Genomic DNA, 18,222 nt, shown 5'->3' with positions numbered 1-18,222 from the left:
TAGTGGATTTCAAACTTTTTTTTCTTTTCTATTTTTTTTTTTTTTTTTGAGACAGAGTCTCGCTCTGTTGCCCAGGCTGGAGTGCAGTGGCGCAATCTCAGCTCACTGCAAGCTCCACCTCCTGGGTTCACGCCATTCTCCTGCCTCAGCCTCCCGAGTAGCTGGGACTACAGGCGCCCACCACCAAACCTGGCTAATTTTTTGTATTTTTAGTAGAGACAAGGTTTCACTGTGTTAGCCAGGATGGTCTTGATCTCCTGACCTCGTGATCCGCCCGCCTCAGCCTCCCAAAGTGCTGGGATTACAGGCATGAGCCACCGTGCCCGGCCTTTCTTTTTCTATTTTAATATTAGGTTCAGGGGATAGGTGGGCAGGTTTGTTATTTGGGTAAATTGCTTGTTGCTGAGGATTGGCGTACAAGTTATCCTGTCACCAAGGTAGTGAGCATATTATCCCATAGGTAGCCTTCCAACCCCCACCCCTCCTCCTCCTCCTCCCTCAAGCCATCTCCAGTGTCCACTAACATGGGTTTTTGTTTTGTTTTGTTTTGTTTTTTGAGACAGAGTCTCGGTCTGTTGCTCAGGCTGGAGTGCAGTTGTACAATCATGGCTCACTGCAGCCTTGACCTCCTGGGCGCCAGTGATCGTCCTACATCAGCCTGTCAAGCAGCTGGGACTACAAGCACACAGGCACATTCCCCGACACTCGGCTAATTTTTTTTTTTTTTTTTTTGAGACGGAGTCTTGCTCTGTTGCCCAGGCTGGAGTGCAGTGGTGCGATCTCGGCTCACTGCAACCTCTGCCTCCTGGGTTCAAGCGATTCCACTGCCTCAGCCTCTCCAGTAGCTGGGACTACAGGTGTACACCACCACGCCAGGCTAATTTTTTGCATTTTAGTAGAGGCGGGGTTTCACCATGTTGGCTAGGATGGTCTCGATCTCCTGACCTTGTGATCCACCTGCCTCGGCTTCCCAAAGTGCTGGGATTACAGGTGTGAGCCACCATGCCTGGCCACACTCGGCTAATTTATTATTATTATTATTATTTTTTGAGATGGAGTCTCGCTCTGTCGCCAGGCTAGAGTGCAGTAGCATAATCTCAGCTCACTGCAACCTCTGCCTCCCAGGTTCAAGCAATTCTCCTGCCTCAGCTTCCCAAGTAGCTGAGACTACGGGCACACGCCACCACACCCGGCTAGTTTTTGTATTTTTCGTAGAGACGGGGTTTCACCATGTTGGCCAGAATGGTCTTGATCTCTTGACCTCGTGATCCATCTGCCTTAGCCTCCCAAAGTGCTGGGATTACAGGCGTGAGCCACCGCGCCCGGCCTTGGCTAATTAAAACAATCTTTTTAAGTTTTATTTTTAGTAGAAACGAGGTTTATGCTGTCTTTCCCAAGCTGTTCTCGAACCTTCTGAGCTCAAGCAATCCTCCCACCTTGGCTCACTAAAGTGCTGGGATTACCGGCATGAGCCACACACCCAGCCCCGACAATCATATTTCTTCAAGGTGATTAAAGGCCAGGCGCCCGTGGCTCACACATGTGGTCTCAGCACTTCAGGAGGCTGAGGTGGGTGGATCCCTTGAGCTCAGGAGTTCGAGACCAGCCTGGCAAACATGTGAAACTCCATCTTTACAAAAAATACAAAAATCAGCCCTGGGTAGTGGCCCGTGCCTGTAGTCCCAGCTACTCGGGAGGCTCAGGTGGGAGGATCACTTGAGCCCAGGAGGCGGAGGTTGCAGTGAGCCGTGACTGGGCTCCTGCACTCCAGCCTGGGTGACAAAGTAAGACCTTGTCTCAAAAAAGAAAATGAAATGAAATAAAAAATAAACCAGAATACAGCATTAAAAAAAAAAAAAAAAGTGGTTAAGAGGACTGAGTTCATGTCTCAGGGTACCATATTTTGTAATCACATTGTGTATTAAAAAATTTCAAAACTGAAGAGGTGTTCCTGGCCCCGCCAAGTTCCAGTATATATTCAGAGGAGTTTACAAGCAGAACTGTTTTAGCCTAAGTACATAAGACTGGTTATAGAGAGACCAATAGACTTCTAGGTGTTCTGATCTCACCTTCATGCATGTAGATTTTGTCATCTGCCCAGTGAAGATTTCAGGACCTGGAACCGTGTTCTGACTCTCCTGGAAAATACTGCATCTCTGTCTGCTTTGCAGTCTGACTGCAGTGACTTGATTCTACATCCTTCAGGTGATTAGACTCTATTGATCTAATCAAGAGACACCTGAGTCTAGTTTATCCTCACCCTGAGTGCACTCTGACATGTATCACTCCTACAGATGGGCAAAATTTATAAAGAACAATTTAATTCATAAAAGGAGAATCCAAATGGCCAATAAATATCTGGAAAAAAGGTTAATCTCATTGACAGTAAACATACAATTAAAAATGAAATTTTTATCATGCCACTGCACTCCAGCCTGGGCGACAGAACGAGACCCGTCTCAAAATAAATAAATATAAAAATGAAATCTTTTTCTCCCATGAAATTAAAAAAATATATTTTGCACTGTAATTCTCATAGTTAGCAAAAGTTTGTGAATTAGACAGTCTTCCACACTGCTGTTGTGAGTGTACATTTCTGGAGGACAATTTGGCAGCTTATATCAAGACCCAGACTTTCAATGTACGTGACATTTTCTAATTTATGTATTTTTTTTTTATTGAATTAATTTTTTTTTTTTGAGACAAAGTCTCACTCCAGCCCAGGCTGGAGTGCAGTGGCACAGTCTCAACTCGCTGAAACCTCCGCCTCTCAGGTTCAAGCTATTCTCCCGCCTCATCCTCCTGAGTAGCTGGGATTACAGGCGCATGCCATCACACCGAGCTGATTTTTGTATTTTTAGTAGAGATGGGGTTTCGCCATGTTGGCCAGGCTGGTCTTGAACTTCTGACCTCAGGTGATCCACCTGCCTAGCCCTCCCAAAGTGCTGGGATTACAGGTGTGAGCCACCGTGCCTGCCCTATTTATTTTTATTTTTTTTTTTGAGACAGGATTTTTATTTTCTTTTTTTTTTGAGACAGGCTGAAGTGCAGTGGTGTGATCTTGCCTCACTGCAGCCTCGACCTTAGAAGTGTATTCCAAGAAAATAACCAGAAATAAAAGCAAAACATGCGTATAACTGTGTTTCTTATGAGATTATTTACAATAAGAGCAACTGTCCAAATAGAAAGAATATTGTATAGTCATTATGAAGTGTTTTTAGAAAACATATAATGACCAATAAAAATACAGTAAAACCTGGCAAAAACTTTTTCCTAAGATAATGCAAATTCAGTTTGGCTACCATCCTCACCAGATCCCCTTCTCTAATGGGGTGCACTAAAGAAAGCTCTTATCTTCTAGGATGTGGGGAATGCAGAAAGAGGACAAGGCGAGTCGGGGAAAACAGAAATCCCTTCTCAAAAGCGAGGAAGCAAGGAGTTCTGCCCCAGGGTTCTCCTAGCTCCAAGAGATTACAAGCCTTGCCACTGCGGTCCTGGAGGTCCTGTCAATCCCGAACCCAGAATCACCTCCACTGATAGACGGTGCAGATAAATGCCACCAGGGGCCTCAAACTGAAGCCAGGACCTGGTTGGATCTGGATATTGCAGAAATCCTGGCTGACCACCTGCATAAGCCATCCCAGATATTTCGTTAACTTTGTAAGAATGTGACCATGAATTTTGTGATTTTTTAAAATGTTTTCTATTATGTAAAAAAAAAAAAAGCAAGATAGAAAACTTTATGGGCCTGGCTTGGTGGCTTATGTCTGTAAGCTCAGTACTTTGGGGGGCCAAGGCAGGCAGATCGCTCAGATCGCTTGAGCTCAGGAGTTCAAGACCAGCCTGAGCAACACGGTGAAACCCGGTCTCTACAAACAAACAAACAAACAAACAAACAAAACAAAATTAGCTGGGTGCAGTAGTGCGCACCTGAAGTCCCAGCTACCTGGGGGGCTTAGGCAGGAGGATAGCTTAAACCCAGGAGGTTGAGGCTGCGGTGAGCTGAGATCACACCACTACACTTCAGCCTGGGTGACAAAGTGAGACCCTGTCTTAAAAAAATAAAATAAAATAACAAATAAATAAATAAATAAGAAAACTTCACTTACATTTGCTCCTACTTCAGCAAAACAAATAAACAAGCAAACTCTCTTTCTCTATATATATGTGAAAAGAATATATTTTAAAATGTTATTAGTGATTGCCTCTGATTAGTGGGCTATGGGTAATTTTATTTTTTAAAAATTTATCCTTATTTATTTATTTATTTCACTCGAGATGGGGGTCTTGCTATGTTGCCCAGGCTGGTCTTGAACTCCTGGGCTTAAACAATCCCCCGACCTTGGCATCCCAAAGTGTTAGAATTACAGGCATAAGCTACCACCCCCGACCTGGCTATGGGTAATTTTAATATTTTTATTTTAATATTTTTATTATGCTTTTCTGCATTTTCCAAAAAATGTTTTTTCTTTTTTCTTTTTCTTTTGAGACAGGGTCTCACTCTGTCACCCAGGCTGGAGTCCAAGCAAGCTGGAGTGCTGTGGCACGATCATGGCTCACTGCAGCCTCGACATCCTGTGCTCAAGTGATCCTCCTGCCTCAGCCTCCCAACTACAGGCATGTGGGACCAACCCAGCTATTTTTAAAATTTTTTCGTAGAGATAGGGCCTCCTTATGTTGCCCAGGCTGGTCTTGAACTCCCAGGCTCAAGGAGTCCTCCTGCCTTGGCCCCCCAAAGTGCTAGGATTACAGGTGCAAGCCACCATGCCCAGCCCAAATTTTTCTATACTGCACGTGTATTACTTTTATAATATGAACAAGAAAAAATATACAAAAGAACATTGAAGGCTGGGCATGGTGGCTTACGCCTGTAATCCCAGCACTTTAGGAGGGTGAGGCAGGTTGATCACCTGAGGTCAGGAGTTCGAGACCAATCTGGCCAAAATGGCGAAACCCTGTCTCTACTAAAAATACAAAAAAATGAGTCGGGTGTGGTGGCAGGTGCCTGTAATCCCAGCTACTTGCGAGGCTGAGGCAGGAGAACTGCTTGAACCTGGGAGGCAGAGGTTGCAGTGAGCTGAGATGGTGCCATTGCACTCCAGCCTGGGAGACAGAGCGAGACACCTCAAACAACAACAACAACAACAACAACAACAACAACAAAGAATATTGAGAGAAAGTTTTTTCTTTTTTAAAAGTGGAGACAGGGTCTTGCTATATTCCCAAGGCTGGCCTCAAACTCCTGGCTTCCAGTGCTCCTCCTTGCCTTGGCCTCCCAAAGCGCTGGGATTAGAGGCGTGAGTCACCATGCCTGGCCAAGTTTTTTCTTTTTTAACTCTGAGATCTACATACAAATATATGGTTCACAACAGAGAAGTCCTTATTCAACCTAGCTAATTAAATTCATATGTTCTCCTTTTATTGGCTATTACAGAATACTTTTTCCTCAGAGTGACATCTTAAAACTATATTGAATAAGATGTCAGCCAGCATCTGCTTTAGATATTATTGAGTGGAATCTTGGAAAAAGTATGTTAACAGATTTAGAAAGGATTTCACGAAGTCTGAAAATGTGATACCTGTTTCAAGTTCAATGTAACATTTCATTAAGTATACCATTGTGAGGCTGGGCGCGGTGGCTCATGCCTGTAATCCTAGCACTTTGGGAGGCCGAGGCAGGCAGATCATGAGGTCAGGTGTTCGAGACCATCCTGGCTAACACGGTGAAACCTCGTCTCTACTAAAAATACAAAAAAAATTAGCTGGGCGTGATGGTGGCACACGCCTATAGTCCCAGCTACTTGGTAGGCTGAGGCAGGAGAATTGCTTGAACCTGGGAGGCGGAGGTTGCAGTGACCTGAGATCGCACCCCGCACTCCAACCTGGATGACAGAGTGAGACTCTGTCTCAAAAAAAAAAAAAAAAAAAAGTATACAGATATAAAATATACATATACTTTTCCACTCTTCCAATTTCGTTATTTCCCAGCAAAGAATCATTCAGGGTCTGCCTGCAAATGGCAAATGATGTAGCACTTTTGTGGTCTGAAGACTCTTTTCTAGGAGGTAGAAGTGGGATTTCACTTCTGCTAGAACTTAATTACCCCAATTAGGCCTGGACTCTGCCTCCTGCAGAGGGGTGGAAGGGGGGTCTTAGAAAGGTCCTACTTATGGGATGAGCCTACCCAGCTCAGGCCATTCTCTGAGGCAAACTCTGCCCACCGGAGGCTTTCCTCCCCCATAGCCTTTATAACTTGAGGCTCCGGAAGGGAGAACAAAATGTGGAAACTGATGCGATGCCAAGCGATTTCTCATGATTTTTTCTGCAGCTGGGTTCTTCATTTTTCTTCACTTTTACTGAAACATTTTTTGTGTGTGCCATCTGGACTGACAGAATTTGGTCTCACAGTTGTCATAGATGGATGAATTGAGGCAAACTCAAATTTCTGCTTGAGAACTTGCCAGTGATGGGAGGAGGGCTCCTGATGAGGAGGAGGGTGATTCTGAGGCCTTAGGGGCTGGAGAGAGTTCCTTTCCACATATTTGCTTTGTGGGAGTTGGGGAGGTAAAGGCCACAGAGTATATTGACTTATTTAAATTCCTTTATTTGTGAATGAGTGATGGTACAAGCTAACGTAATGAAAAATGCATCTCATTCTCGTGTGCCCTGGCCACCCTTCTTCTCAGTGGTGCCCTGGCCACCACTCTTCTCAGTGGCCAAGACAATTTCTTGTGTATCTCTTTAGAAATACTTTCTCTGTCAGGTTTTTGTTTTTTATTCTTAAAATTTATTATTTATTTATTTTTTGAGACAGGGTCTTGTTCTTTGCCCAGGCCAGAGTGCAGTGGTACCACCTTAGCTCATTGCAGCCTCAAACTCCTTGGCTCAAGTAATCCTTCTGCCTCAGCCTCCCAAAGTGCTGGGATTACAGGTGTGAGCCACCCCCGGCCAGTTTTGGTTTTTTAAACACAAAGTACCATGCTGTACACACTGTTATGTATCTTGCTTTTTTCACTTCAGAATTTATCTTGGATTTTCCCCTATAGTATAGATTATGTTCCTTTACTCTTTTTAATGACTTCATAATATTTCATGATATGACAGTGCTGCAACAAATCCCTGAACATACATTATTCTGCATTTGTAGAAATTTATCTGTAGGTTAAATTCTTTTTTTTTTTGTCACCCAGGCTGGAGTGCAGTGGCATGATCTCGGTCCACTGCAACCTCTGCCTCCTGGGTTCAAGCAATTCTCCTGTCTCAGCCTCCCAAGTAGCTGGGATTACAGGCATGTTCCACCATGCCTGGCTAATTTTTGTATTTTTAGTAGAGACAACGTTTCACCATGTTGGCCAGGCTGGTCTCAAACTCCTGACCTCAGGTGATCTGCCCGCCTCGGCCTCCCAAAGTGCTAAGATTACAGGCATGAGCCACTGCCCTCGGCCAGGTTGAATTCTTAAAATAAGGAGAATGGGCATTTTTAATACTGAGAGATGTCAAATTCCTTTCCATAATCCCATCAGCTTCGACGAGAAAGACTTTTCTTGCATCCTTGCCAATACAAGGGAGACACCAAATTTAAATTCTGGCAAAAGAGATTAAGAGTTGCTTCTTTCTTTTATTTCAAACACCCCAGGATGCTTAGAGGTAAGCATCCTATTATTCAATTTGCATCTGAAAACAGTCACGATTCTTTCTCTTTACATTTGTTTTATGGTCTCAATAAGGTTTAAGAGAATTTGAGTGACTCTACAGGGGGAAAAAGGAAGTAATAGTCAAAGAAAATCATTGTGGTTTATTAGCTTTATAAGGATTCCAAAATGCAGGGCTTTTTACATTCAGCGCAAGAGTTGTTTTTGTTTTCCTGACAGTGAGCGCGTAAGGTCCCAGTGGCCAGCAGGGGGCAGCACGTCCACACAGAGAGTCCGGCTGGGACGCCACCAGCTGATTCAACTTGCTGCAGCTACTGGACCTAGGACCTCATCAGTCAGAAATGCAAACTCACTTTGTTACCTTCACTGCCTTCTCATGATTGGTAGTGAAGAACAAAGCTCCACTAAAAGACCCGGATAAATGGAAATATTCCATTTATGCCAACCAAGTGCAGGGTGGCACAGAATTAAGAGGGAAAAGAGGGCCGGGCGCGGTGGCTCACACCCAAATCCCAGCATTTTGGGAGGCCAAGGCGGGCAGATCACAAGGTCAGGAGTTCCAGACCAGCCTGACCAACATGGTGAAACCCCGTCTCTACTAAAAATACAAACATTAGCCGTGCGTAGTGGCGCGCGCCTGTAGTCCCAGCTACTCAGGAGGCTGAGGCAGGAGAATCACTTGAACCTGGAAGGCGAAGGTTGCAATGAGCCGAGGTCACGCCAGTACACTACAGCCTGGGCGACAGAGTGAGACTCCATCTCCAAAAAAAAAAAAAAAAAAAAGTATTATGAACACAACTAAGAATTGCATCATGTTGTAGAACAGAATTTAAATTAAATATTTGATTATTCCAGCCACTATTTGTGCTATAAAGAACAGATGGAACACCTTTATTGGATTCACATTGTATTTCATACCTATTTTGCCAAAAAGTGCTAAAAATGTCAAATAATTAACCCCTGTGTCTTCTGTTCCTCTAGAAACAGGATTTATTATTTTATCCTAAAAAGAAAATTAACCTGTTTCCTTAATATTAGTCCATTCAACCAGCAAATACTGATTGTGTGCCAGGTGCAGTGGATATTGGGTAGACAAGACATAGCCTCTCGGGAGGCTAAGGCAGGAGAATGGCTTGAACCAGGGAGGTGAAGGTTGCAATGAGCCACTGCACCCCATCCTGAGTGACAGAGTGAGACCCTGTCTACAAAAAAAAAAAAAAAAAGAGAAAGTGGTGGTGCGGGATTCAAATCCAGGTTTGACCCCCGAATCCACTATGTGCTATGCCAGTCTGGTCTCAGGTCTGCCCTTAGAAATTGTAGGCATTGTCCGGGCACGGTGGCTCACGCATGTAATTCCAGCACTTTGGGAGGCTGAGGCAGGCGGATCACCTGAGGCCAGGAGTTCGAGACCAGCCTGGCCAACATGGTGAAACCCTGTCTCTACTAAAAAAATATAAAAATTAGCCAGGCATGGTGGCAGGCGCCTGTAATCCCAGCTACTCGGGAGGCTGAGGCAGGAGAATCGCTTGAACCCGGGAGGCAGAGGTTGCAGTGAGCTGAGATCGCGCCATTGCACTCCAGCCTGGGAAACAAGAGCAAGACTTCGTCTCCAAAAAAAAAAAAAAAAAGAAAGAAAGAAATTGTAAGCACTGCTCCTCCCTCAGTATTCTCAGAAGAGAACCAGCATCAAATGAGGGAGTTTTTCATACTATCTTGTGAAAGCTATGAAAACTGAAAGTTATAACTTTCCACACATACATCAATTTATGCAATCAATCTGTTTCAAAATCATTCTATACCACACTTTCTCTATAAAATGGAAATTGGCCATGTGTCTCAACAAAAAGTTCAGGATAACTGGTAAGAGTCTCAATTTGTTAGTGGCGTGAGTTATTATTGGCTAAGGTTTTTTTTTTTTTTTTGAGACAGAGTCTTGCTCTGTTGTTCAGGCTGGAGTGCAGTGGCGCGATCTTGGGTCACTGCAACCTCCGCCTCCTGGGTTCAAGTGATTCTCCTGCCTCAGCCTCCTGAGTAGCTGGGACTACAGGCATGTGCCACCATGCCCAGGTAATTTTTTGTATTTTTAGTAGAGATGGGGTTTCATCATGTTAGCCAGGATGGTCTCGATCTCCCGACCATGTGATCTGCCTGCCTCGGCCTCCCAAAGTGCTGGGATTATAGGTGTGAGCCACTGCACCCAGCCGTGGCTCAGTTTTTATTAGCAACCAAACTATGAAAAACCAGGAGAAGTGGATAAAGAATAGGAAGAAAGAATCACAAACCAAAAGAACTGCAAAGGAAAAATCAGGCAGTTTTCTTGAGTTTCTAGCTGTACAGGAAAAGGGTAGGGTGGAGACCTGTAAAGAGAAGTTATCTTACCTGTGTTGGGCCTCCAGTTGTCAAAGTCCTGGGCAACATCCCCGGTAGGATGCCCAGGGGGAACTCCTGGGCAGAGGTGAAGGGCTTTGCTACGTGAATTATCCAGTCTCATTAGCTGGTGATGAAATGGTTCACAAAGCACAGATCCTGAGTGCCTTGCCAGTTTTGGGAATTATTTGGAGACTGATATTCTTTCACATATCACACAGTGGCAGAGAAGGTAATTACCTTCTGGTTGCTGGCACCTTCAGTGGAAGAGCAAATATTAAGTGAGAGCTACTACTCTGAGGCAGGCAGTGTTCTAACACTTATATATATAATAACTCTTTAATAACTAATTAGTAATGATGTTATTATCTCCATTTTATAGATGAAGGAACTGAGGCTTTTTGTCTCCAGCAAAATTAGCAAAGCCACGGTTTGAACTCTGGCAGTCTGTCTTTAGAGGCTGTCTTATCCTAGGAATACCATCAGTTAGTTCAACAAGCAGCTTGTGGAGGACATAGTATGTTCCTTGCCTTGGAACCTGGCACTCCTGAGTCACAAACAGTCCATTTTTTCACCCGGAAAAGGAATGGAGAAGCTGGGCCAGAGTATTTCTTTTTTCTTTTTTTTTGAGACAGAGTTTTGCTCTTGTTGCCCAGGCTGGAATGCAATGGCCTGATTTCTGCTCACTGCAACCTCCACCTCTCAGGTTCAAGCCATTCTCCTGCCTCAGCCTCCCAAGTAGCTGGGATTACAGGTATGAGCAACCATGCATGGCTAATTTTGGATTTTTAGTAGAGACTAAATTTTGGTAGAGACTAGATTTTAGGTTTCACCGTGTTGGTCAGGTTGGTCTGGAACTCCTGACCTCAGGTGATCAGCCCTCCTCAGCCTCCTAAAGTGCTGGGATTACAGGTGTGAGCCACCACGCCCGGCCAAAGTATTTCTATATAATGTGGTACACTGTTAAACAGGAAAGTCCACTGGTGCCCGACAGAAATTCTCGTGTTCCCAAGCACATCTTAAACGTGCTTGGAAAGTTACTGAGCTAAAGTGACTGACCTTGAAGGCACAAACCGATTCAGTCACTATTCAGTCAACAGACCTATTGCAGATTTCATTGTCACTTTGCTTCCCTGAAACTTACTTTGTTTTAATGAGACTGCTGTGCAAAAGTGAAATTTAAACAAATTTAGAATCTTACTACTCTGTGGTTTACTTTAAAGACCGAAAAATGCTTGGGCTAAACCTTAAATAAAAGGATTAAGTCTTGCAATTAAAAATTGAACCAACAGTACTAACGAGAGTGTTCTGCAAAACTGAAATTTAAACAAATTTACAACCATACTAGGTTTGGTCTCTGCTGTTTGCTTTAAAGACTGAAAAACGCTTGGGCTAAACCTTCAATAAAAAGATTAAGTCTTGCAATTAAAATTTAAACTCAAAATACTCCACCAGTAAGATTACTTCAACTTTTGTTGTATGCTTGAAAGTTTTCACAACAAGATGGATAGAAAAAAAGTATTCCACCAAAATCTAAAGAGTGATGACGAATCTCCTCTTTGTGCCAGTTCATTAAATTGCCTAATGGCAACTACGGATAAGTAAATGCCTTTATCCCGAACGGTTCTGCTCTTTAAACGAATGACGGGAAATAGAGACCGAAAAAGTGTATCCCCAGGAATTCGAGAGGGACAGTGAATTGTAGTGGGACCACCAGGAGGGGAGGTTCCTGCCTCCGAGTAGAACCCGGGAGCAGAGCAGCTCGGGGAGGGCGGTGGGGGCTTCAGGGCCGCGGAGGAGGTCCCCTCAGGGTGGGCCGTCTCCTCGCCCGCCGCAGGCAGGAGCGCGGGGGACCGAAACCCTGTAGTTTGCAGCGTCAGGCAGCGGGTCCGCGCCCAGCGAGCGGCTCCCCAGCTCCTGGGAGGATGCGGACCCGGGACGCCCCCGTGAGCTCACTGCGCCTGGCTGACACGAGGCGCTCACAGAACAAAGCAAGGGCTTCGGGGAGGGCGCAGCCGCGGGGCCGAGCGCGCAGATCGCTCTGGACCCGGACACCGCCTGCGAGCCGCGCCGACCAGCCGGGAAGGGTTCGCGCTAGGCGGCGCCCGGGTCCCGTCGGCCAGGGTGAGAGTCCGACCCGCGTCCCCGCCACGCCCGCCGCGTTCCCCTTTACTCTGCGGCGGGCCGAGAGATAACCCTGCCCGAGGGGTCCCGGCGCCCGCCCCCCACGCGGTCGCACTGGAATTCGCGGCCCCTCTCGGGTCCCTGGGGCGCATTTTGCAGTCTGGGTGGCAACGCATTTGCTCCAGGACCCGCGGCTACCCCGCCGCAGCGGAGGCGCGGACTTTTCTTTTGGGGGGTAAGATGGCAGGTCCCGGGAAACAAAGGAAACTTGGGCCCGGCCCCCAGCGCGGCGTGTGTGGCTCGCGTGTGTGCCCCAGGTCCTGTGTAGGAGTCGCTGGGCGCCTGTACCAGCCTGCCCGCAGCCCGCAGCTGGCGCGGGGAAACCAGCCGGGTACCAGCAGCCGGCGACGCCCGCCCACCTGCAGCGGCGCCCGCCCGGGGGGCTCCCGGCCCGCGAGGGCCGGAGCGGCGGCGGCGGTGGCGGTGGCGGCGGCGGCGGCGGTGGCGGGGGTGCTGGGGGAACCCGGAGCGGGGCGGGGAAGGCGGGGAAGGCGGGGAGGCGGCGGGCGGCGGCGGAGGGGAGCCGGGGTGGGCGGGCGGCGCCACGTCACGGCTATTGTGGCTGTCCTGGTATATAAGGTCTCGCCGGCTCGCCGCGCTCCCCACCTTGCCTGCGCCCGCCCGGAGCCAGCGGTTCTCCAAGCACCCAGCATCCTGCGAGACGCGCCGCGCACCGACGGAGGGAACATGGGCAGAGCAATGGTGGCCAGGCTCGGGCTGGGGCTGCTGCTGCTGGCACTGCTCCTACCCACGCAGGTGAGGCCCTGGCGCCCGGCGGGGCTCGAGGGCCGTGCCCGGGGTGGGGGAAGGAGAGATGGACCCGGTCCCGGGGGACCGTCCTGCGCCCCTACCTCGGGCCCCGGACAGGGACCGGGAGAGAATCTTGCTTAGTTGACCAGGGGAGAGGGCCATGTGGACCCCATTTTTCCATTCCCTTGCGTGCTGCCCCCTCCCCTCCCACGGCCCTGGGAACAATGCAGCTCCGCGCGCAGGCTGAGAGGACCCTGCCCCACCCCAGGTTCCACGCTGTCCCTCGCCAGGCAGCCAGGTGTCTACTTCCCACTTTCACCCAGAGGCCCGAGGTGCCTGCAGGGATTAGCGCCTGGAGAGCTCAGGCTCCCGGGGGACGTCGTCCCTGGGTCCCTCAGGACCCGCTTCCCTCTAGGAGTGTCTTCGCGCTCCCCGGGCTCTACACAAAGAGAGGCGACGGTCCCTTTCGGGGAGGGCGGCTCACGCCCATCCTCCACCCTCGGAGTTGAATTGGGGATCCCGGAGAAGCTACGGCTATCTGGCCCTTTTAAAACCCCAGTCCCGGGAGGTTCGGGGCCGAAGCCGAGGCGGGGACCCTCTCCTGACGCTGCGCTCTCTGCGAGGCAACCTTTCACGTCCATCGCTTGTCATCTTAGGATCCGCATGTTGTTTTAGCCCAGATTGGCTAGTTCTGGGGAGACAGCATGGTGGGACGATTCTGTCCCGAGTCCCCGCCAGGCTTTGTCCGGGTCGCCGCTACCAGCGCCGTCTCCCCAGACCCTCCATCCGGGGAACCTCGCCCCAGGTGCGGGTACCGGGGGCCGCGCAGCGCTGCCTCGAGGGTGTATGGATGCACGGCGCCGGCGAGAGAGACCGGGGGCTGGGCCTGGGAGACCCTAGCGGGGGCGGGGGCCAAGAAGGTACGTTTGTTTGGGTCAGTTCGGGTTTGGAGGATGGGAGTCATGACGGCTCTCCAGCGCCTTCGGTTGGGGTTAATCGAGGACTGTCTCTGGGGCTTCTCCCCCAAAGTTGGGCGCGCTGCGTCCTCCGTCCCCAGACATCGAACGTCCGGGCTCACCTGGAGGTGCAGCCTGAGTGTGGAGCGCTCTTCCCCACCGCTGGCGGGGTAACCGTACCCTATTGTCTTCCTCCCAGTCCGCTGCGCTCCCGAGCCTTCCTCAATTCTTTGATGGGGGAGGGGCGCGGCCGCGAGAAACCGGCCCCCTCCACTCCCCGCCCCATCTTCTCTCCGACCAGATTTTTTTCCTCCAACATTGTAAGTGAGAAGTTTTAATAATGCGAATAAATCTAGCTTGGGAGAGAAAATTTTGTTTAGTGTCAATTTAATAAACATAATTTTTCTGTTGGTGTAGAGGATCTTTAGATCCTCAGATTGATACACCGGGTTTTAAAAAGAAAACATCACCTGCTGCAGTAAAACTCATTGTATGAATAAAGAACAGGTTACTTTCAGGGATCCCAAACAAGGTGTCCAAAACAGGCACCCTGTTTTAAGTAAATTACCATATTAATGCTTTTCTTTATTGGGAGTGCCATTTCCTGATGGGACACACTAAATCTTGCACACAGTAGGTGCCCGATAAATAAATTTGATTTGATCAAGATTTTTTTGTTGTTGTCACTAATCTATTTTGGGTAGGATTTGTACATTTCTTTAGTCAATATTTGTTTAATGACCTTATGGATTTTACAACAAAAGTCGCTGGTGCTGATGTAGGAGGGCTTTATCTTTGGATTAATAGGCAGCCAAATGTACACGGGGCCCAGACTCTTGCCTGGTGCCACATCCTCCCTCCCGCCTGTAATCAGAAGCCCTTGTAAAACCCTCCCTTGCAGTGAGGGCTGAAAACTCCGATCTGCCTTTGTTCCATGACAAAGGAGAGATTATCACGTGCCCTACTGGACTGTGCATTTCGTGGCTTGAAAAATCAGTGGTGAATGATGCCCCTGAGACTCTGGGACACTGGGAGAACCTTGGTTCTTGGCCACAGCACTGAGCTTAGGGACCAGTGAGGCTGCTGCTGGTGAAACTTAACACCATAACCTCTGGTTGTCTTTTGTGAAATCGTTCCGACTTCATGGTGTTTTCTTGAAGTCATTCTGCCTTAAAGGAAAAACTCCTTTTCTTTTTCAATTTAACACAAATATTGTGGCCATTTTTTAGAAGAGTTATTATTTCAAATTTTGAGGGAGAAGATAAGACTGCATTTCCCCCTTAAGGAAAAGGCTAAGTTACCCAGGCTGTATTAAATTGAGTATGTGAAAGTTACCTAGCAAATCCAGGATAGACAGTGACCCAATGAATTCTAGTTCCATAAGTCTCAGTTACAATATTTAAAAATCCCCATTTTTTTGTGCAACTTTAAAATCTCCCCCTTTCTGGGAAAATAGGCCTTATTGCAATGCCATTAAGTCAATATAATGTTGGAAACTGAATTAGTTAACTTGGTCCTTTTTTCCTTTGCAAAGAAATAAAAACAGGAGTTACAGTTATTGAATAACTTTTTTGTTCTTGTTGCCACTTGGCATTTTTGAGGCATCTCTAGGTAGTTTGTTTTGAAACTAAAGAGAATGACCTTGGTGGGCTGAGCAAGAATTCAGAACTTAATGATGTTGGGTAAGAGAACAATGGTAAGAGAGCAATCTAAGAATATATCACCTACTTTAATTTTATATGAGAGTACGTGGAGGTAGCTGTGATGTGAAAATGTATCCATATAACTTTTTATGTATTTTAGATTTATTCCATTGAAACAACAACTGGAATTTCAATTAACACCTCCCAGAGTACTTCCAACTTTGGGACTGCCCCAAATCCAACTAATGCCACCACCAAGGCGGCCGGTGGTGCCCTGCAGTCAACAGCCAGTCTCTTCGTGGTCTCACTCTCTCTTCTGCATCTCTACTGTTAAGAGACTCAGGCCAAGAAACGTCTTCTAAACTTCCCCGTCTTCTAAACCCAATCCAAATGGCGTCTGGAAGTCCAATGTGGCAAGGAAAAACAGGTCTTCATCGAATCTACTAATTCCACACCTTTTATTGACACAGAAAATGTTGAGAATCCCAAATTTGATTGATTTGAAGAACAATGTGAGAGGTTTGACTAGATGATGGATGCCAATATTAAATCTGCTGGAGTTTCATGTACAAGATGAAGGAGAGGCAACATCCAAAATAGTTAAAACATGATTTCCTTGAATGTGGCTTGAGAAATATGGACACTTAATACTACCTTGAAAATAAGAATAGAAATAAAGGATGTGATTGTGGAATGGAGATTCAGTTTTCATTTGGTTCATTAATTCTATAAGGCCATAAAACAGGTAATATAAAAAGCTTCCATGATTCTATTTATATGTACATGAGAAGGGACTTCCAGGTGTTACTGTAATTCCTCAACGTATTGTTTCGACAGCACTAATTTAATGCCGATATACTCTAGATGAAGTTTTACATTGTTGAGCTATTGCTGTTCTCTTGGGAACTGAACTCACTTTCCTCCTGAGGCTTTGGATTTGACATTGCATTTGACCTTTTACATGGTAATTGACATGTGCCAGGGCAATGATGAATGAGAATCTACCCCCAGATCCAAGCATCCTGAGCAACTCTTGATTATCCATATAAAGTCAAATAGTAGGCATTTCCTATTACCTATTTCCATTCAACAAGAGCACTACATTCATTTAGCGAAACAGATTCCAAAGAGTAGAATTGCATTGACCGCGACTAATTTCAAAATGCTTTTTATTATCATTATTATTTTTTAGACAGTCTCACTTTGTCACCCAGGCTGGAGTGCAGTGGTGCGATCTCAGCTCAGTGTACCCTTTGCCTCCCGGGCTCAAGTGATTCACCTGCCTCAGCCTCCCAAGTAGCTGGGATTACAGGCACCCGCCACCGTGCCCAGCTAATTTTTGTAATTTTAGTAGAGACAGGGTTTCACCACGTTGCCCGGGCTGGTTTCGAACTCCTGACCTCAGGTGATCCACCTGCCTCGGCCTCCCAAAGTGCTGGGATTACAGGCTTGAGCCCCCACGCCCAGCCGTCAAAATGCTTTTTATTTCTGCATATGTTGAATACTTTTTACAATTTAAAAAAATGATCTGTTTTGAAGGCAAAATTGCAAATCTTGAAATTAAGAAGGCAAAAATGTAAAGGAGTCAAAACTATAAATCAAGTATTTGGGAAGTGAAGACTGGAAGCTAATTTGCATTAAATTCACAAAAACTTTTATACTCTTTCTGTATATACATTTTTTTTCCTTTAAAAAACAACTATGGATCAGAATAGCCACATTTGGAACACTTTTTGTTATCAGTCAATATTTTTAGATAGTTAGAACCTGGTCCTAAGCCTAAAAGTGGGCTTGATTCTGCAGTAAATCTTTTACAACTGCCTCAACACACAGAAACCTTTTTAAAACTAGACACTCCCCGAAGTCTTTTGTTCGCATGGTCACACACTGATGCTTAGATGTTCCAGTAATCTAATATGGCCACAGTAGTCTTGATGACCGAAGTCCTGTTTTTCCATCTTTAGAAAACTACATGGGAACAAACAGATTGAACAGTTCTGAAGCTACTGTGTGTGTGAATGAACACTCTTTTGCTTTATTCCAGAATGCTGTACATCTATTTTGGATTGTATATTGTGTTTGTGTATTTACGCTTTGATTCATAGTAACTTCTTATGTTATGGAATTGATTTGCATTGAACACAAACTGTAAATAAAAAGAAATGGCTGAAAGAACAATCTTGCGTTTTAAGTTTTTCCAGTATGAGGAATACTTTGTGGGTAATCACGGTTCTATGAGCCTGTTAAAATTTTTAAAAATAATTAAAAACAAATTTTTGGGATTTTTTTTTTGTTGTTGTTGACACAGGGTTTCACCATGTTGCCCAGGCTGGTCTTGAACTCCTGGGCTCCAGTGATCTTCCTGCCTTGGCCTCCCAAAGTGTTGGGATTACAGGCGTGAGCCACCACGCCTGGCCCCCCAGGTCTGCTAATTTAAACCATAGGGATATACCTCAGTATTTTTCTCTTTCTTTCTCTCTTTTTTTTTTTTTTTTTTTTTGAGACAGAGTTTTAGTGTGTCGCCCAGGCTGGAGTGCAGTAGCGTGATCTTGGACATTTAAACTGAGATCCAAATGACAAGACAGTTGTAGGAGGATCTGAGGAAAATTCCCTGGTAGAAGGAACAGCATGTGCCAAGTCCATGAGTCTGCAGCAATTTTTCCCCTATCT

General features: G+C 46.3%; 1 protein-coding gene across 3 annotated transcripts; it reads left to right on the top strand.

Moving 5' to 3' along the window:
• Positions 1 to 11,883: 11,883 nt before the first annotated feature.
• On the top strand, positions 11,884 to 17,730 carry CD24 (CD24 molecule). Of its 3 annotated transcripts, none has more exons than XM_054492902.2 (3): positions 11,884 to 12,143; positions 12,783 to 12,959; positions 15,713 to 17,730. In XM_054492902.2, the coding sequence occupies exons 2-3, from the start codon at positions 12,891 to 12,893 to the stop codon at positions 15,884 to 15,886; spliced, it is 243 nt and encodes an 80-aa protein (XP_054348877.1). In that variant the 5' UTR covers positions 11,884 to 12,143; positions 12,783 to 12,890; the 3' UTR covers positions 15,887 to 17,730. The 3 variants fall into 3 exon arrangements, with proteins under 3 accessions (XP_054348877.1, XP_054348876.1, XP_054348878.1); XM_054492901.2 differs by having other exon boundaries at positions 11,884 to 12,378; XM_054492903.2 differs by lacking the exons at positions 11,884 to 12,143; positions 12,783 to 12,959 and adding an exon at positions 12,986 to 13,873.
• The last annotated feature ends 492 nt before the right edge of the window (positions 17,731 to 18,222 follow it).

The sequence above is a fragment of the Pongo pygmaeus genome, chromosome 5, assembly GCF_028885625.2.
Source record: "Pongo pygmaeus isolate AG05252 chromosome 5, NHGRI_mPonPyg2-v2.0_pri, whole genome shotgun sequence".
In the NCBI taxonomy this organism is placed as follows: Eukaryota; Metazoa; Chordata; class Mammalia; order Primates; family Hominidae; genus Pongo; species Pongo pygmaeus.
Note: the sequence above shows the minus strand (reverse complement) of the source record. Positions and strands in the feature narration are given on the sequence as shown.